At 46.0% G+C, this 20,680-nt stretch overlaps 1 protein-coding gene across 4 annotated transcripts in view; it reads left to right on the top strand.

Moving 5' to 3' along the window:
* Window positions 1-19,883, top strand: part of LOC106737520 (adhesion G protein-coupled receptor E3) — a 45,632-nt gene extending 25,749 nt beyond the window's left edge. For 2 of the 4 annotated variants that reach the window (XM_019492592.2, XM_014605424.3), the window contains exons 5-16: window positions 539-643; window positions 2,985-3,159; window positions 3,591-3,707; window positions 5,378-5,565; window positions 7,789-7,959; window positions 11,846-12,043; window positions 12,522-12,757; window positions 13,761-13,827; window positions 14,941-15,032; window positions 16,256-16,424; window positions 17,139-17,246; window positions 18,477-19,883. In XM_019492592.2, the coding sequence (XP_019348137.1) occupies window positions 539-643; window positions 2,985-3,159; window positions 3,591-3,707; window positions 5,378-5,565; window positions 7,789-7,959; window positions 11,846-12,043; window positions 12,522-12,757; window positions 13,761-13,827; window positions 14,941-15,032; window positions 16,256-16,424; window positions 17,139-17,246; window positions 18,477-18,530 (1,680 nt within the window). In that variant the 3' untranslated portion in view covers window positions 18,531-19,883. The remainder of the gene's footprint in view (window positions 1-538; window positions 644-2,984; window positions 3,160-3,590; window positions 3,708-5,377; window positions 5,566-7,788; window positions 7,960-11,845; window positions 12,044-12,521; window positions 12,758-13,760; window positions 13,828-14,940; window positions 15,033-16,255; window positions 16,425-17,138; window positions 17,247-18,476) is intronic. The other 2 variants (XM_019492591.2, XM_019492593.2) reach the window with 2 other exon arrangements.
* The last annotated feature ends 797 nt before the right edge of the window (window positions 19,884-20,680 follow it).

Genomic DNA, 20,680 nt, shown 5'->3' with positions numbered 1-20,680 from the left:
GCGCCTCAGTTTCCCCATCTGCAAAATGGAGCTAATGATGCCACCCTCCTTTCTAAAGTGCTTTGAGCTTTGTTTATCTGCCACATGCTATAGAGTCTTTTCAATCTTCTGGGTGTTGTGACTTGCTGTTGCTTGTGACTCTTAGAAATAGCAGTTTGGGGAGTTCCTTGGGTAAGTAATTGCCTACGAACACATGGAACTAGATTAGCTTGTCCAGGGGGCCCCCTTGATAAAAAGTGCTACATGAGTGATGTATTAGTCTCCTCTATTCCAAATGTCAATGGAAAGCACTGGTCATAATTCCCAGGAGTTTACTCTGTAGAGAGAAGCAGCAAGGGATGGTACAGAGCCTAGAGATGCAGCATAGTTCTTACATAAAGAGTCTTTATGCCAGATCCTGAGCATATCACTGAAGATAGTTTCTTGGAGGTCAACTGATATGCATAAGCTTAGGATTTTACCTATTGGGTACAACTGGTCTTTCATTCATTAGCTGAATCCTAACACCAGACTTGTTCATCTTTGAAATATTTTCTAGATCCTGCCAGGAAGTAAGGAAGCCAATTTCTGCTCTCTGTTCAACACCACCTTGAACATATTTAAGGATTTCTTTGGGAATACCAACTCGACACCTACCCTGAAGGTCAGAAATGCTTGACTGGGAGCTAGATTTTCCAGTACTGGGGCACTCCTGTCTTTGCCTGGGCCACAACAGTGTCCTGAGTCTGATCCATTCGGAGCCTGTGTAGAGTGAAAACATCAGCCTTAGGAGATTCCCTCTGGAAAACTGAGTTTTAGTGATTAGGAAGGTGGACCTGGGGCCGAGGAAGGCTGGTGTTGTGGTTGGGATATTAATTTAAAACTTGGGACATAGAGTTCAAGGTCTTTTTCTACCACCAATGTCCTGTATGGCCTTGGACAAGTCATTTGGGCACAGATTTTTAAAATGATTTAGGTGCCCAATTCACATTAATTTCCAAGAGGGTAAGGTGCTTCTGTATGCTTCAAAATTTGATCCCTCTGTAAAATAGGGGAATAATGTTGAATTTCAGAGCTGGAGTCAATCTGGATTTCGATCCAACTGTCCCATACCGGAAGGAGATGCTTTGTGTATGTGTTTGTGTGTGTGCTTGCACATAAAGACATACAAAAAACTAGAACTCGTGGTTCCAAAATGATACCTTTTATTAGACCAACTGGAAAATGGCAAGAAAATTGTCCTTTTCTGCAAGCTTTCGGGATCAAAGTCCCTTCATCAGGCTCTGGGAAAAGTGTAGATGGTACAAGATGGTAAAAAGTCCCATATGTGTTTATATATTCGTATTGTCCTATTGTGCCTGGGGTTGACAGGCTCAGTGACAGGGACTGGATGAGTACCATTGATTACATAGAGCAAGGGCAGATGAGGATCTAAATCCAGACTTGACTCCAGCTCTGAAAAGTATGTTATTCCCTCTTACAGAGGAATCAGATATTTAAGCATACAGAAGCACCTTACACTCTTGGAAATTAATGTGAATTGGGCACCTAAAAAACCTGTGCCCAAATGACTTGTCCAATGCCATACAGGACATCTGTGGTAGAGAAAGACCTTAAGCCCCATGTCCCAAGTTTTAAACTAATATCCCAGTCACAACACCAGCCTTCCTCTGCCCCAGGATGAGTACTATAGATTACTGGATGAGTACAGTGAAGAAATTGCCCAGCCCCCTTTGTTTCAAACTAGCTGCTGGATCCCCAAGGTCAAGCTAGGTGACTAGGTTGTGAAAATTCGATAGGGAGCAGGGTCATACAGGTATCTCCCACCAAGATACCTGTATGACCCTGCCCCCCTCCTCCACCTGAGGATGCTGATGACTGTTAAAAGGATTGGTCTGCATCACGTAGCCCCTGCTTCTGATTGGGACATAGTGATGAGGTCACAAAAAGTTTTAAAAGAGGGTCACTCCATTTTGGGACACCGAAGCAAACAAAAAGGGCCTCCAGAGCTCCATCAGTCTCTGGATGAACATGTGAGTAACTTAGCTGAAATTTAGCCAGTAACTTAAGATTCAGTGAACTAGAAGCATATCAAATGGGCCGACAAGGCCATTCTGATTTGTTCAAGTGGGTTTTCTATCAATTTTCCATTGTTTTATATTCCTTCCTCACTCTCTCCCTCTTTGATCAATAAAGCTATCTGTTATAGCATGCTTTGCTATGAATGCTTATGAGTGTGGGACTAGCCTTTAAAGCCCCCTTTGACCAGCTGGCTAAAGTGGGCACGTCTTTTTTGCTTTCCTCTCACACAGGGGGCTTCTTGTTAATGCTTCAGGCTAAAAGGAAGCATCCCAAAATTTCACAGTGGGCAAAGCACCCCCAAGGTCTGCAGGGTCTGCATACCCTGGGCTGCACAGAGCCCTAACAAAGACCCAGGCCTGGGTGGTGGCAGCGGTTACCCAAGGCTTGTGAGTATGGTCCAGGAAGAGGGCTGGCCAGGTGTAGGCACCCCAAGGGAGGCACCCAAAGCTTGGTTTTTGTTTGGGCACAGTGAGGCAGGTGGTTCAGCATAGGAGTGCCTCCTGCTGGCCTGCCACAAGTACCATAGATTACACAGAGATACTATGGCGATGGTTGCAATGGAAACTCAAGACAGCTTGAGGCTACCTTTCCATTCTGCACTTGCACAGCACTGAGGACAATGGAGTCCTCATTTATAAATAGGGGTTTTTGACACCTACTAACCTACATACAATAACTGGTCATAATAATTAGAACATAGCCAAAAACTGTAGTTGCAGTAGTATAATTCCCCACCTGGGCCCCATTGCAATAAATAAGACCAGCTGTAAAGCTCTTGCTCCATGTCCATGAAATCTCATTGCCAAGAATATAAGGATGTGATGTCCCCAGGGGAAGGCTCTTACCTGTGGAGTAAGCAGCCACATAGCAATACCCATGTTTATAGAGGCCGTGAGGCAAACTCTAATCACTTAACCTTGTAGAATACGGTGGCATCCTTTGACAAAGTCCTTGATAACTTCTCCGTCAAGCAAATGGACAAAAAGGAAGTGGCTTCTGCTGCAAGGATGATTCTTCAGGGACTGAGTTCAACTGCACTGGAGGCTGCTCTTGCCTCTCCAGAGAACCAAACCCAGACTGTGACTACTGACCGAATGGGTAGGAAATAAAGCTGGTGCCAGAGCCAGTGAAAATCATGTTGCAACTGGAAGCTTCCTACTGACTTAAGCAGGCTTCCTATTGACTTAAGCCGAAAGTTTTGGGGTATTCGGATGAGGGGGTATGGTTAAATCTATCAAGCAAACAGCTTCTGATCTCAGAGCTGGAGTCAAGTCTGGATTTAGATCCAACTGTTTAATACTGGAGGTAAATGCTGTGTGCAAGTGCTTGTGTGCATGCATGGACATGTGTGTGCATGTATTCACATTCTCCTCTTGCATCTGGGCTTGACAAGAATATCCTTCCCGTTTCTTACCCTGCCCTTTAAGGCTGTTACAGGAACAGAGATATTGTTGCTGTGAAGTTATTTAGAGCAGGCACAGCTTTCTCTTTTGTATCTGCACAAAACCCATTTCTTTATTCCTTTATAGTGGTCCAGACCAAGCTTGTTAAAGAGTACTGTGGCACGCAGACTAATTCTCTCAGACTTGACGCTCAAAAAGACACCATTGATATTCACTGCGCTGACATTGAAGGTGATGGGAAAGGTACTGTTGAGGTGTCCCAGCAGCTCATAAATCATGGTGGTGACCAGGCCTTGTAGCTCAGGCATATAGGGCAGAGCCTAGTGGTACCTATTTGGTGATCAGTTGGCTCTTAGTCTACTGCACTTTTAGCATCTTGTGTGGATGCACCCACAGAGTAAATCTATTGTGCATTAGTAGGTCATGGTGAAAGCTGTGCTAAAGTGCTAATGCGCAGTAGAATTAGTCTACTGCACGGTAGTGGCACTTAAAAGATGTATCGGTGCTACTGTGCAGTAGCTTCAATTACCGCGCATTAATGCACGTATAGATGTGCCCTGTGAACAGTGCTATGTGGTTCATGCGATTCCTTGGGGGATAATTTACTGCCCATTGGCATTAAGTGGCGTAAGCAATGATGTTGATCCTATAGGTGTAACAGAATCTAACCCGTTGCATAAGACTGGCCACACCTTGCTATTGACTTAGTAAAATGTCATTCAATAATGAAATGAGTGTTTCCATGTTTGTGGCTTCTTCTGGTGTTAATCCTCCGACATTACTAGACCTTGCCCATCACTCTCAATATTGATTGATTCCCCAGGAACAGGTCCAGACTTTTCACTCCTTAGAAGCCGTTTACTTTCTGTTCCCTTTAAGACCCAGGCCCTAAAATTCCCCACTGAGTTTTTACTTCATGCTTGTTAGGAGAGGGAAAAACCCCCAAACCGCATTGACTTCAATGCAGATTGACCCGGCTAAGAATTAAGTATTTTGAAACATGTTGCATGAGAATAAGCTTCCCTTGAGAAAGATCAAAAGTCCGTCACAGTCACTGGAAAACTCATTAGGATCTAGCTCAGGCCATTAATGTTTTTTTTCTATGAAAATTCTAATTTCCTTTTTTCTAGTGAACATGTAAATGTATCTTCATAAGAAGAAAATGACCAGATATTAAAGAGCTTTCTGATGTAGCAGAGAAAGACAAGGCAAGAATCAAAGGCTGGATGTTAAATCCAGTCACATTCAAATTAGAAAGAATACATTGGGGTTTTTTTTAACAATGAGGGGATTTAATCCCTCAAACTATCAGCGGACTCTCTTGATTCTCAGCTGTTTTCGAGGCTTTCAGTTCAAGTTTGCCTGACTTCCTAGAAGATGTACTTGACTTAGCCACAAGTTATTGGGCACAGTCTAGCTTAACAGGGTGAAATTCCCTAGTCAGTGCTATACAGGATGTCAAACCTGATGATCTAATGGCCCCTGTTGTCCTTGAATCCACAAATAGATCCATCGGCATTGTCTTCTATACTTGTACCTAAGCCCAGTCATTTTAGGTGCTGAGTGTCCGCTGCACTGCGCGGGATTCCAGCTACTACTGAAGTTAACAGCAATTTTGAGTGGTCTGAACCTTGGGGAGACTTGGGTATCTTCTTACTGAGAAGTAGTGGAAAATCCCCCTTGGTTTTTTTTCCATATAAAAAAGGCTTTTTCAATTAAATGGAATCTTTAGGAAAAAAATAGTTTGGTTGAAAATGTTTATTGATTAACAAAAACACATCCATTTTTAAAAGATGTAGGTGCCCAATTATCATTTTTGTTAAAAAAAAAAAAAATCCAATTTTTTTTTTTTTCTAAATAACCTCAGCATCTCCTCTTCCCCATCTCACTTCCACCCATGCTCATACTTGCAGGTTCTACTGCTGTGGCTTTTATATCCTACACGGATCTGGCGTCAGTTCTGGGAGTACAGTTTTTTCAGGAGAAAGCTCTGCAGAGGGAAGAGTATGCTCGTATAAACTCTCGAGTGGTGAGCGCCGCTAGCAGCGCAAACAGAAGAAATGTTTCCAATCCTGTCAACCTTACCTTCCGTCATAATACGGTAAGCAACCTAGCGTGACTCAGGACCAGAGAAGTCATGATCAACCTAGCTCATCTGCTCCATTCCTATGCATGGCATATTAATAACTGAAACCAGGCCTGTCTACCCAATCCCTCAGGGAACCCTGAGCAATTTTTGATTTAGGTCCCCATCTAGATGGGACCTCTGTCTTAGACCCTTTTTTAAATGCATGCTGACACAGGCTACTCAGAGCAGTGGTAGGTTTTGGCAAGATTATCTGTTTATCTGGGGCCTGCTCATGCTCCACGATGGGGAACGGCTATGAAAATGGGGAAGCTACTGGAGAAGTACCCAGGGGAAGTAACTTCAGCCCAGAAATGAAAGGGACAGCAGGTGCTGGGATCCCACTGACAAGGCTTTATTAGGTAGTAGAAGCCACTTGGCCTTGCAAGCCATAGGATTCCCTGTGCAAAGTGGATCATGGACTGCCTCGCCTGGCATGGAAAGGTGGAGGGTGTGGCTGGCGTAGTGGGTTTAGGGAATCTCTCCTCCATGAGATTGGAAGCAAAAAAAAAATGGAGATTGGTTTCCAGTGTCCTTATCTTCACAATCTATTTTAGCCTCTTGCTAGGTCAAGAGTCTCTCCTGCCACACTTCTGCATGCTGTCTCCCTCAACCCAGTACCCCATGGGGCTGCTGCCTGACAGGGGTCTGGGTGAGCTCAGGCCCCATCCCTTTTCTAGGTCCTTGAAGATGTTCTCTAGAGAAGCACTTACAACCCTTTCCCCCTCTTCAGCCTGTCTGCCTGTGTTCCCCTCCCTTCCTGCCCCATCCCCGGGGATCTAGGAGAAGGTGGCAACCTTCCTCTTGGTGGGTTTCCTGGGGTAGGAGGTATCCGTTGGGTTGGGTGCACTTACTTTTTGATATTCATATGAAAATTCAAATTCTGGAGAAGGGGCTAAGCCAAACACCCTGCATCTCTAGGGCTGGGCTGCAAGGTCAAAACTCTCCCTGCCCTCAGGCAGCCCATTGGGCCACTGTGGCTAGACACACAAATGTCTGTTCTCCATGGCAGGATATGGTTCATACCACAAAATGGTCCTAGCCCAAATGACCAGGCGTCCACATACAGCTGGACTGGCAGGGAGTGACCTTCAGTGGAGATCTGAAGCAAGGGTTGAACCTTTGTCTCTGATGCCTTACCTACTTTCACACCATACCCCTTTTGGCTGCATACTAGTACAGCTCAAATTCACTCCTGTCAGGTCTTCACTGATCCTAGCAGATACATTTGGCTTTGCTTCTTATTCTTCTCTCTCTCCTGATGCTTGTTCACCCCTGCGATACTTTTTCCTGCCTAAGTTTTAACCTCCTCAGATCACAGCACATTTGAATGCCTGGAAAATAGGAACTGATGTGGCTTAAAGGGCAGGACACCTACTGGGGTTTAGAAAGCCTTCAGGGTCTATCATGCTTTTAAATGTGACCTCTAACAGGTTGGTTAGTTGCTCTGTGCCTTGTTTTTGCTCTTTGAAAAAAAGATATTAACGGTCAACTGAGATCCTTAAATACAAATTATTTATGGTGCTTTAAAATGATATATTCATGTATTTACCCATCGTCTGGACCCCAGAGCCATAAGAAGGCAGCTGGGTGCCCAGGACAGCCTGATACACGAGGGTGGTGGTGACTTCCAGCTGCCACCATGTGACTGGTACAGTTATGCAGTGGCAGATATTAGTTTTGCACCCTTTTCCCCGTCCCCCCAAGTTGGCAACTGGATCTGCCCTGCCTTCGTTATGCTGCTGCTGCAACCAGTGCCACAGTGTGCTGAGATGTAAGCTTTAATGAGGGTACATCATACTAGCTCCCTGCTTCTGCTGGCTGCAATTAGCTCTTAGTGGAGTCATGCTCTTCCATCACTTGAAAATAGGGACATATCTGAAGGTCTCAGCAAATCCTAGGAATGTATATTCAGCTGCAGCAGGTCAGACCAGGCATCCATTAATACAGCCTAACATCTGCTAACTGTAGTCATTTGCATCATAGTGTACATTGTGGGTAGAGCCCCTTCCCCCTTTACCCAAAGTCACTGCTTCTGCAGTCCCCTGGCTGGGAATCCATGATCTCAGTTTATATCCTGGACTGGACTCGCAGACCCTTTCTGTGCTGTGTTCCTGAAGTCAGTATTTTCCTAAAGGTTCCTCTTTCATTTAATTGAGTCTCACCTGCCTTTCTGTCTCTGATTGAAAATCCTTGCAGGACATGTTCCCCCAGGACGAAGTCATCTGTGTCCACTGGAACTCAGAAGACTCGAATGGTACCTGGTCCTCCCAGGGCTGCCAATGTCTCCACTCCAACATCACTCACTCACAGTGCAGCTGTCACTACCTGGCCAGCTTTGCAATACTGATGTCACCTAGTCCCATAAAGGTATTGGAGGTCTTTGGGCTTGGCTTCGGGTGTCTTTGGAAGCACCAGTCCACAGATTGCTGGGCACTCTGCTTTGCATGCTGCTGCTTTGGTTGAGGCAGCACATAGGCCTGTTGAAATCCATGATGTGATTCAGGTTATCTGCTTTGGTGGAGTCCTGTCTATTTTCGAGTGTCCTGTTTTCCTGAACATAGAAGCTAACAAACAGCCGTCAGATATCCCCAAGTGTGACACTTCTGCGAGTTCTGCATACAAGAAGCTCTGTCCCCCTGCTGCCTCTCAGGATCATGCGCACAACTGCTTCTTGAGGCTTTTGCCTCTAATCCACAACAGGTTGTGAAACTAGTGTTTGAGGCCCTCCATTTGCACTGTGGGAAACCCTTCAATCCCAAGGGAGGAAATGGGTTATGAACTGCCAAGTTTGGTGCATTGCTGGTGTTGCTGCTAGACTAAGGGTTAGCATATGCCCTTCAGAAAGACAGGACTGCCTGGTGTTTAGAGCTCTTATTGTCCTGTTGGAGTATCTCAGGCTTTTTGTGTGACCCAGGCAAGTTGCTTAAACATTATAAGAATCATAAAAAATAAAGGCTGGCAGGGACCTCAGGAGGTCACAACTAGTCCATACCTCTGCTCAAAAGGCAGGACCATCCCCAACTAGATTATCCCAGCCAAGGCTTTGTCTACGCGGGTCTTAAAAACCTCCAAGGATGGATATTTTACAACCTCTCTGGGTAACCTGTTCTAGTGCTTTACTACTCTCTTTGGGAGAAAGTTTTTCCTAATATCCAACCTAAACCCCGCCTTGCTGCAACTTGAGCCCATTGCTCCTTGTTCTGTCATCCACCACCACTGAGAAGAGTCCAGTTGCATCCTCTTTTGAAACCCCCTTCAGGTAGTTGAAGGCTGTTATTAGATGCCCCATCAGTCTTCTCTTCTCCAGACTAAATAAGCCCAGTTCCCTCAACCTTTCCTTAGAAGCTATGTGCCCCAGTCCCCTAACTATTTTCATTGCCCTCCACTGGACTCTCTCCAACTTGTCCACATCCTTTCTGGAGTGGGGGGCCCAAAACTGGACACAGTACTCCAGATGTGGCCTCACCAGTGCCAAATAGAGGGGAATAATCACTTCCCTCAATCTGCTGGCAACACATCTACTAATGCAGCCCAGGATGCCATTAGCCTTCTTTGTAACAAGGGCACGCTGCTGGTTCATATTCAGCTTATTGTCCACTGTCACCCCCAGGTCCTTTTCTGCAGAGCTGCTGCTTTCCCAGTCGGTTTCCAGCCTGTCCTGGGCCTATCTCTAAAATGGGGCTAATAGCATTTCCCTGCCTCCCAGACAGGCTGTGAGGATAAATATATTTTTTTAAAAAATGCTTAGATGCTATAGTAATGTGGGACAGAAAATGATTTAAAGAAAAAAGGATTTTACAGTGGCCATTTTATTTATTTATTTTTATTAATAGTTGCAACACAGATTCCACAGGCTTTCCCCATATTTACATGAAGAAATAATTGTCTTAACTTGGATACTACTTCATGGTTACTGCTAGTTAACGCTACCTTCTTAATGGCTACTATTCCACAGCCAGCGGTCATCCTGAATGTGTCATCTGTTTTATATTGGTTGATCTACTTCCTTTTAAAATGGGAATGAAGAAAGATTTGGCAATGAGGGTTATCTGTGCAAGGAGAATGGCCTGAAAAATACCCATGTTATCTTCAGTACTGGTCTTTATGGCTTAACTAGGTGCTTCACCTGAAAACATATCTGTTTCCAGTCCATAAATAGCAATGTGAAGGGAAATGATAGTTCAGTGTTAAACCAGAAGACCTTAAAATGTGGATTGAGGCTGGAAAGTCACCAAGTGCAAAGGACACCGTGTTAGCAGTCAGTTCTGGAAGTGATGTGATGAGCTGCTGAGTTAGGCAAGCAAGTTAGCAATCAGAAGGGCAGGGTTGGCATCTCACTCTCTGATAGGGACTGTGTCACCTCTAAACCAGTCACTCCCCCCTTGCGTTTCCCTTCCCACCCTTTGTCTGTCTTATCTATTTAGATTACTAACTCTCCAGAGCAGGCATTGTCTCTTCCCATCTATCTGTATAGCGCCTAGCACCATGGGACACTGATCTTAGTTGAGATTTCTAAGTGGCATTATAAGAGAAATAAGAATAGTCTCTTTCCCCTGCGTATTAAAATAAGGTTTTGCAGCTCCTCACTCCTGAATTAGTCCTACAAAGTCAATGCAGCCAGGGGGTGTAAACAAAACTTGTTTCTCATTCCTGCATCAGCCGCAGACCGGATATCTAAATTCCAGCTGCAAAAGTGCAAGCGATGGATGTGCCAGGTAGAACCTACCCAGGCTTCTTGATGCCAAGCCAAGTCCATAGGGATCTTGTTAAAGAAATGTTTATTTTGACCTGCAAACTGAGCAGGTGAATTATCCTTCACTGAGCCCTGTGGTGCTGTGCCTAGGCTGCTAGCAGCCCCCAAGCTAGCTAGCTTAATGCTAGCGGAGATTTCAGTCAACCATGCTGATATCACTTCTGTAGCTGCAGCGTGGATATATCCAGACACACGAGGCACAGCCATTTTCAAATAGCAGAACCACACTTTAGTCATGACCAGTTATCAGACAGTGATGCTTATTCTGGGGTCCTTTCACAATAGAAACCATGAACATGTGAAAATGCAAACAATGCCCATTGCACAGCTGGCATAATTGAAAACCTGATCAACAACCTGTCGGGACTGTGAAACCCTGTTTTTATTACTGGGGATAAAGATCACTGCAGTAACCGGTAGATCATCAGTCTTTATGTTGTCTTACATCTATATTATAATTGTAAATGTTTTACCACAAGGCATGTTGAAATGTGGACCTGGTTCTGGTATCTAGTGCATATCCCCACTGGAGGGCACTGTAACATAGGAAAACTTGAAGCAACGGATGAGCTGAGCAAAGCTGGCAAAGAGATAAATGCCTCTGAAGGCAGTTAACATGCTACATGAGGCCAGGGCCCTGATCATCCTCATGACACACACACTACTGTATCTAATAATCTGGGGAAATCCCTTGCCATTCTGCCATTAAATAAAGCAAACAATGAGTCAGATCCTCAGCTGATGTAAAGCAGCATAGTTCCATTGAACACTAAGAAAGCAGTAGAAGTATGGGAATTAACATCAGCTAAGGATCTGGACTTATAAATGAATTGCAAATAGACGGATAAACTGTACTAATGACTCGTGGTGTATTCCCTCCCAAGAGACCTGAGCAAAGTACTGTGAAATGAACCACTGCCTTGTATACTATATTGCTTGCTTCTGGGTGGAATAGCACACATGACATGACTTGCTGAGCCACTCCACCTGGTCAGAATCTTATGGGATCCTTCCTAATTTAGATCATGGCTATTGTGTCTGTGTAACAGAAATGGGGAAGGCTAGGGTTTAAAGAAATTATCATTTGTTTCAGACAGCATGTTGAAAGAAATGATTCCCTTGCTCTTAAATTGCAGCTGACTCCAGGGTGGAATGGATCTCTGCAAATCAGTCAAACTTCAGCGCCAAAACCCAAGTCTCTGTCACTTTAGCTAAAGGGAAAAACTATAGCTAGCCTTATAATGGGCACCTGATTCACTCTGTGGGTAACCAATAAGCTGCGAGATGGCTACCTCTTGCATCTACACCAGGATGCGGTAGGCTCTCCGGCAAGCTAGGATATGGCTACCTCATGCATCTACATCAAGATGCAGTAGGCTCTCCAGCAAGCTAGGATCATGGGCACTGAAGATCCTTGATCCCCAGGGAGGTCAATGGGAAACGGATGCAAGTGAGTGGCAAGAAGGCCCAGGATCTGACTTGAACTCTTCTTTGTCACAGTCCAGTGTTGCCCTCTCTATTATCAGCTACGTTGGGCTGATGATCTCCCTGATCTGCCTCATCCTGGCTATCGTTACCTTCCTCTTCTCTCACACCGTCAAGAATACCAGCAGCAACTTCATCCACCTGCAGCTGAGCATTTTCCTCTTCCTGGCTGATATTATCTTCTTAGCAGGAGTAAACCAAACTTACAACAAGGTACAATAGGCAGGCTTCCCCAGAGCACAGGTCTGGCCATGGTGTCTTCCCCAGTTGAGGATGAGCTCCCAGCTGGGCCACTTTATACCAGAGTATTATCCACTGATGTCAGGAGACTTTCTCCTGATTTACCCCAGGTGGGTGAAGGAGGAACTGGGCTGGTTACAGTTTCCTTCCAACCCGGTGGCTTCAGTGAGTTCAGCGAACTTGGGCTGACATTGGGCTGGGTTTCCCCTTGGAGCTGATTCCATTGCAATGCAGACCTCAGCAGGTGGGAACCTGGATGAAACAAGGCCAGACCCAAAGTCTGCTCAGATCCCTGTGAGCCAACTTGCCAAATTTCATGTGTCCCCACGTGTGGCCAGTTTTAGACTGGTGGAATATTTTCCTAGCCAGGTGGTTGGTAGCCGGCCAGTATGGGAGGAAGTGAACTCTTCCCTTCAGACAAACCCACACTGACCTCTCATTCCTCCTCCAGCTCCTGTGTTCCATAATTGCCGGTGTTCTGCATTATCTCTTCCTGGCTTGTTTTGCTTGGATGTTCATAGAAGGAGTGAATCTTTGCCTCATTGTCAGGAACCTGAAGGTTGCAAATTATGCTGGTGCTGGCAGACACATGAAGATATGCATGTATGCCTTTGGCTGTGGATTCCCTGCTGTGATTGTGATGGTCTCTGCAATCAGGTTCCCAAGTGGTTATGGAACTCCTTATCAGTAGGTGCTGGGTTCAAGGGTGTGGAGGGGACCTTTGTCCTAGCACAGGGGAGCTTTTGCAAAGCCTTCTGCTTAAAAGGTGGTCAGTGCTTTGCATGCCTGGGATAATGACCCCCATAGGGTCTCAGCAGTGGGGTCTGAACCTAAACATGCTAGCCTCTGCCATGGAGCAGCTCCTTTAACTAGGATCACTAGCAGACCCTCACCCACCTTATGGATCAGGTAGTAGCTCGGGGGACTGGGAACACACGCATCTTGCACATTACAGTTGTAGTCAGCAGGCTTCTTCCTCCTCTGCCTGCTGTGATCTAATGCCTCTGCTGGGCTGACATGGATTGCAGACTGAAAACAGACAATGCATTATGTTTCTTGCACTCCATACAGGTGGGTAAATGCTGATCTAAGACACTTCTTTGACAGGAAGCTTCCTGTGAGCTCATAGCATTATTCCAGTTTCCCCTTCCTCGCACTATGTCCTAGGCCTCTGATCTCCAAATACTCCCATCCTGGGGCACCATTTGTCCCTCATGTCTAAGAGCCCAACTTCCCACTCTGAATCCAAGCAGGTTGTTCTCTCCATTAATGGAAATGTTTCCCTTTGTCCCAGGCTAAGAATGCAATGCATGGTTTTTTCCAGCCTCTGCTTGATAACCAATGTACCCATCAACAAACCATCAGACCCACTGCCTCTTTCAGGATTTGGAAGCAAAGGGCCCTGGATATTTTTACCAGGACTCAGTCCCACTCAATGTGAAGCATACAGGTTTCTAAAATGTTTAATTCCCCACTTCACACTTGGATTCCTCTGATTCTGGTGTCTGACCTTACTCCAGGTGTAACCCCCACTAGCTTAGACAAAGGATGAACATACAAGATAGTGCCTGTGCCACCAACTTCTATTGTAATGGTATCCACTGTCCAGGCAGCCAAGTTAGGCAGTAAAGGCTGTACCGTGTGTTCAATACCTGAGTTCTACCAATGGGACTTCTCTCTTTCTCTTTAGCTGCTGGCTGAGGCTTGATAGCAATTTTAAATGGAGTTTCCTTGGACCAGTCTGCACCATAATTATGGTGGGTACAATCGAGTCTGGGGATCCCAGAGCAGCGGGACCTACGAGTCTTAAGATAATCTATCACAGAAAAGAATAGAGAAAGTATGGGCCCAAAGTGGATTCATTAGTAGCCATCAGGACTGGAGCTCCCTGGCTTTGGAGTCTTGTTCTGCAAACCAAAAAAACCTGGCCAATGGGATTTTGCAAAGTATAGCTATTTTTCCTCCCTTTCTCATATCCATCTCCAGTGCAATTAGCCTAGTCCCCAAACAACATCAGGCTGCCTCACCGAGGCTTACAGTGATAAACATTAAAAGGAGACAAATGTCTTGAAAGAGGGAAGCAGCACTGGAGACCATGGGACACTGATCCCGTGGGAACAAACTATGATGCATCACACAAATTACAAGGCTGTTTGGAGCCCTCAGACCGATTCTCCCTTCACACAAGAAGTACACTGGTATTCCCCGCCAGTCTTCAGTGGAGAATTGGTCCCAGTGGCATTACTCCTGATTTACACCAGGCTGAGAGAGAATAGAATTGGGACCTCTGTATATTTTGTATTCACTCATGGTCATTATAGCCTCATAAATCCATCCTTGGGCCTGTTTTCAAAGGACTTGGGCTGGGACAGCCTAATGGTGGGACTTCAGGGTAGGGCTGAGGCACCTTGTTCTGTTGTCCGAAATCACTGGCCAAAACTTCCAGCACAAGCGTCCAGCTCCATATCCCAACCCATGAGCCCCCAGCCAGTGTCCTTGGGCTTAAGTCACCGAAGTCGAATCAGGAGCTAGGCCATCGTACAGCTGACTGTGTGCCAGAGCGGGGAGATCAAGTGCACTGTGCTCCTCCAGGTGGGCCGCTTACACAGCTGTGTCTGTGTGGCACCATGGGCAGGCTAATTAGCAGGGAGAAAGTGGCACTTTGCCACAGTGATATTCATTGGCCTGCTGAAGGCACTGCCTGGATGTGGCTACATTCTTTCTTGTTTAAGAGGCAGCCTGCCCCGAGCAGTGCAGCATGTGAGGGCACCTCTTGGGACTACAGTAAGCTTGCTGGGTAGATGTCCCCATGAGAGGCTAGGTCTTCCATTTCATTTAACATTCATCAGACTTTTCTTTTTCTTTTACAGACAAATTTTGGTCTTTTCTGCGTTACTCTGACAATTTTGCAAGGGCACCTTTCCTCCCTCAATACAGAGATATCTACTGTGAAGAATACCAGGCAAGGTTCAGGGGAGAGAAATTGGGCATCTTTGCATGTTTACCTGGCCCCTCTCAGTGTAGTCAGTCACCACCAAAACTATGTACTAATCACATTCCCTTCATGACACCCAGGGGAGGCATGGAAACACTCAGCCCATTTCACAGGGGTATTATCTGGGGGCCCTGGCAGACATTACACAGATGGTATGGTTAATGTGTTACTCACACTATAAAAAGTAACCCTGCCACACATTCACTCAATTAACTGTGCAATAAAATGAGAAACCAGCCACAAAGATGGTTCCCATATAATGCAGAGCCTCTTTGGGGCTGATTTACATTGCAACTTAAATTGAATGTGTGGCACCCCAGGCTGCCCCACACCATCCGGACACTCCCCATGCTGACAATTGACCAGTCAGCCAATTGTCAGCACTGGGAGGGGAGCTAGCTCTGGTTAGCCGGGAACACCAGGCTATCCTGTCTTCATGCTAATAATCAGCTGATTATCATCAGGGCACCTCAGAGTATCCAACTGGAGCTGCACAGGGGTCTGCAACTGTGGGTGGGGGAGCTGATCATTCCCTCTGCTCCCCAGACAGCAAATTCAAAGCTGAGCATTGGGGACTTGCCCCTCTGTGGCACTTGCAGAGCCAGGCAACCACAGCCCTACATGCAGGGCTGCCAATGCTTGACTGTGAACTTCCTAGTTCAGGTGATCCCAGACTACCTACTCTGGCAATTAGAAAGGGTATCATTGTGATCTGACCCCAGATCCCAACATCATATGTTGTGCTATACATGTGTTGCATGGCATGGCAAGGATGGGTAGGTGTTGGGATCCGGGATCAGATCCCATCATGCTATTAAATGAACATCTGTTAGGGGTCTGAGATGCAGAAAGATCACATGACTTGCTCACATTCCATAAGGCATACGTTGCAGATCCAGGAACTGAACTGAGGTCTCCTCAAACCACTACAGCCGCTCTCCTCCCTCGATGCTGGGGATTTAACTGACCTGTCTCGTTGCCCCATTACCAACCTGCACACACCTGCAAATCCCATTAGCGGTAGCAGCCTCCTTCCCTGATCCTTACTGAACGTTTAGGAGGAGCAGGATACATATTCAAGGAGCCCCTACAGCAGGGACCCTGGGGGGAGATTGCTTTCAGATTGCAGCTTGCCCTCCTGACTGGTGCTATCCCACCCACCTTCACCGCTGCTGTTTCCCCTGTTTCAGATTATTGATATTCAAAGCAGTGGCTCATCTCTTCATCATGGGCATCACTTGGGTGCTGGGTCTTTTCCAGTTTAAGGAGCTGGCTGATCTCATGGCATACCTCTTCACCATCCTCAACAGCATCCAGGGAGCTTTCATCTTCTTTGTGCACTGCCTGCTCAATAGAAAGGTGATCACCCAGCCCAGAGGCAGCAGCAGAGGCTGGGCCTGAACTTTCCCTGGGGATGACAAGAGGGGTGGGAAAGGGAGAACAATCCAGCGTTGTGAGGCAGAACAAGGACGGATCTCAGGCTCCAACCTTTGCGTGTTTTAAGAGGCTGACACTACTTGAGATGGCGACAGGCCTCCTCTCCTGATTTCAGGAACGTTGGTATGGGGTCCTCCATGTAGTGTTCATACCTTCTAGATCTTCCTGTGATTATTTCAGCAGGAAGGTGGCGGGAAGTGTGACTGAGCTTGATGTGTTTAGGAATTGCTTTATGCATCCCTAAAATTCATCCACCTCTGGGACCACAGTATGCGAGCCGTTCAGCATCATACACTAACTCAACACAGCTGTTGAGCCCTGAGACAACTGGTCTGGATCCTTTGTGGGGAAATTAAGATTGGTCCAGTGAAGCCCAATATCAGCTGAGGATCTAGCCCACAGAATAGAATAAAAGATCGCAGGAGAATAGGACTGGAAGGCGTTACAGATGGTCACCTCATCCAACTCCCCACGCAGGGTGGTCATGCACAGAATTGGCAATGTTGGGATTTAGTCAGCAGGCCAGGTTGAACACTTTGCTTTTGCTGTGGGACTCTGAGCATCAAGATACAGTCAGGGATTTATGCTTAATCCATGTCAAGATCCCATTAGTGACTGTGGGCTTTCATTCCCCAGGTGAGAGAGGAGTATTGGAACTGGTGTAAGAAGTGTCGTCCACATACAAAAGGAAAGACTTCAATCTCTGAGGTTTCTATGGCCACCCTCCCGTCCAGCGCTATCACGGTAAGAGAGCAGAGATTCATGGCTTTAGGGAACCAACAACGATGTTGTAATTTCGATTATTCCACCTCTCTCTGTGTTGCTCATCTGTGGATGTTAAACTTGTGGCCTGCAGGCCGTATCCAACCCAAGGAGCCAGGTCATCCGAGCCAAAGGACTTTTACTCCAGCTCTGGCCATGGTATAGCAGTGTTTCTGCCTCTTGCTAGGACTCTGGTTACTACTGTCACCATGGTATGAGATGGGTTTCTGGCCACAATGGTAGGACTTCCACTTGCTGCTGGGGATGCCTGCATGAGAGTTGGGCTGTGGCCTGCAGGCGCCTGAAAAGCAGGGAATGTGGCCCTCCTGCCAACCTGAGTTTGATACCCCTGTGGTAGCACTCTCAGTGAGATATTGCAAGCAACACCAAAGCTTGTACAATTAATCTCTCAGGTGTCTTTGCCAAAGGATAGAGTCTCATGCCAGTAATGCTGGGTCCCAGAGAGTAGGATCAGCTGGTTTCATTGGTGGAGCTGATTGTAAAATTCAGGGGGGAATTTGCAATTTTAGCAGTAAGTTGTCATAATTTTGAACCTTTGCTAAATTTGGGATCAAACTACACAGCATCCCTTATGCTCTCAAGGCTGTGGCCAAAAAAGCCCCACCTACTTGCTCTGCTCTCATGTTTTCCATGTGGAAATGTGGCGGTGGACGTGCTCTGGGACTGCTCTGCTCTCAGTTTGGAAACCTTGGTCTCCAGAGCACCAGAGAGCAGTGCCAGGAGTGTCCCCAGAGCACCTTCACCACTGCATTTCTGGGTTTGGTGCTCACAAGTGGGAGCCACTGGACAAGTCTGTGTTCTTTGACCATAGCCTCGAGAGCATTGCGGTGCAGGGAAGAGATGCCATTGGATACTCAAATGGCTGGTTTAATAAATACATAAGAAAAAGGAACACATGCTATGCAGAAGATTTTGTGCATGTCCGTGACAACGTTCTATAAAAACAAAACAAAAAAATCCATCAAGATTTTCAGGACTTCTGGAAATGTACTTCATCACTGGTCTCAATGGATGTTCTCTTGCATCCTGAATGCTACAAGTAGCTGTTCAGTGGCACGGGAGACTAGAAAAGCCAGGTGCTTGCTCTGATGTCTGTTCTGTGATGCTTCTATGTAAAAGCTGACCTCAACATTTGACATACCTATTTCAATGGCCTATCTTAAGCTTCATATCCTTTTCTTTCTATTGCAGGACGTTCTGCAAAAGACCTACCCATCTGAGAATAAGAAGATGCAATGGGAGTAATCTCCATGTCTTTTTGCCTTCCCTGGTCTGACGCAGTGGAAGGAGGATGGCAGACTCTGTGTGTCTGATTCCCTTAAAGCTCCTGCATCCCCAAAGAATTTCTCTGTTCCCCAACCGTTGAGTGATAATGCCTTGAGATGGTGGCTGTAGAGCCATCAGGCAAAGCTATGCCGCTTCATGAGATGGGAGCTATGAAGTCCGGATTCCCCAACCTTTCCCCTGTGCAGAAGGAGTTTAGTTCAGGTTTCTCTTGAGGAGGACCTGCATGGATTCCTTACAGCTTAATTCAACCAGGTTCTTCTTGGCCTAAATTTGATACTTCTCTTGAAATTAGTCTTCTGGTATTTCCTAGACATTTTCCTCAAGGCACAGATTTTAATCCTGAATCAGATTTTCTATGTCTTGACATTCGCAGTGATATGTGAGATCTGGGGGGTGAGGGCAGGGATGATCTTTTGTTCTTTGCTTTACAGAATACTTTCTAATTCTCATTTCAGTGCACATTGCTTTGTTGTTAGTATGCCAGATCTAGGATCCAGGCACTTTCAGTGGGTGATGGACAATAGAGAGATACACCACGTGAAGTGTTTCCATTAAAACTGCCCTGGTTTCTATTGTTCGAATACTGAAATTTCCCAGGTCTAAAAAATAACTCCTCATAGTCTGAGAGAGGAAAAAAAGATACTTTCTATAGCTTTATTTGAGAAACCACTTTTGATCATGGAATCAAATCTGTTCCCTGGGGGTAACTGAGGGAGGAGCGGTCACAGCCAGGTTTGTGTGTACAACCATAACTGTGGTATTCCCTGACTTCCATTGGGAGGGCTGGAAGTAGCTTGTCTTGGTGTCACTTTTTGTTTTAAAATGTCAGCAGTAATGAATAGCACCTTACTTCAAGGGAAGTCTCAAAGATGAAGGATGGTCCAGCGAGTGGATGCTAACCCAAGTTCAGTCCCTACCCCATCACACACTTCCTTTGTGAGCTGGGACAAGTCATGAAGCATCTTTCTGCCTCCATCACACTCTGTAGCTGTGGATGATGGCACTGCCCTCTCTCACAAGGGTGGTGTTGTAATGGGGCGCTCAGATACTGTGGCAATAGTAACCAGGTAGGGGACAGCTTCTCAGATAATAAGAGCCCCGTAGCAGTGTTCACTTCAGTGGAGCAATGGCAGTTTACACCCATTGAGGATCTCGTTCAAAGACTTTGCTAGAACTACTTACAGAGTACGGTAGGAAGAGGAAGGGGAATAGAGCGTGGGTCTGTGAGGGGGTGGAGAGTATGTTTAGCAGTTGGAAATGGGAAGTGTTTTGTAGCTTATTTTGTATACAAATAAATGTATGATCAAACGATTCTGAATCATACCTGTTTTCTTTATTTCTTGATAAGAAGCTTATCAACTGTACACCAGAGCAATGTTTTACAGAGATATAATCATGTACTACTAAGATGTTACTATCTCCTTAAATAGAATCATAGAATCTACAAAGAAGGACCAGAAGGGACCTGTAAGATCGTAAAGTCCGGTCCCCTGCCACGGGCAGGAGGTAATTGGGCTCAAATGAGCTCAACAGGTGCTTGTCCAACCTTCTCTTGTACACCAAAATATAATTAAGGTAAATTGAATACAGGATGGATCATAGCGCCCACTGCTGGGTGATGTCTAAACAGACTTGACCAGACCAACCCGGTTGTTTTCCCTGTCAAAGATGCTGTAGTACTCCCTGATGAATATATCTCCCAAGATCCACAGGTTCATGCCTGCTTCCTCAAAACTACTAGTGCAGCCTTGTTGGTCAAGCTAGATTAGGACAAAAAGAACCCCAAAAAATAATTGGTTAGTAAGTCTTATTTGTTTCCAAAGGAGTTGGTTCTTTCACTGAAATTCCCAACAGCTTTATTAAGTCAAGTTTTACAGGGCAAAATTCTCCCACTGACTCCGACTAGAGCAGCGATTGGCAATGTTCTTTAGCAGCTGGCTGGAATGACCCAGCTTGGGTCTGACACAGGCTGGTGCTATGACCCAACTACTGACACTACTTGCTTCCCCTTGCTGTGGCACAGCAGAAGCTCCCACTGCCTGGCCATGGCATGGGCAAAGCCCCTCTGCCATCAGAATCCCACCAAAGCCTCCCAGCTCCACGGGCAG

Source organism: Alligator mississippiensis, chromosome 14 (genome assembly GCF_030867095.1).
Source record: "Alligator mississippiensis isolate rAllMis1 chromosome 14, rAllMis1, whole genome shotgun sequence".
Lineage (NCBI taxonomy): Eukaryota > Metazoa > Chordata > Crocodylia > Alligatoridae > Alligator > Alligator mississippiensis.
The sequence above is the reverse complement of the archived record's forward strand: the minus strand, read 5'-3'. Positions and strand labels throughout refer to the sequence as shown.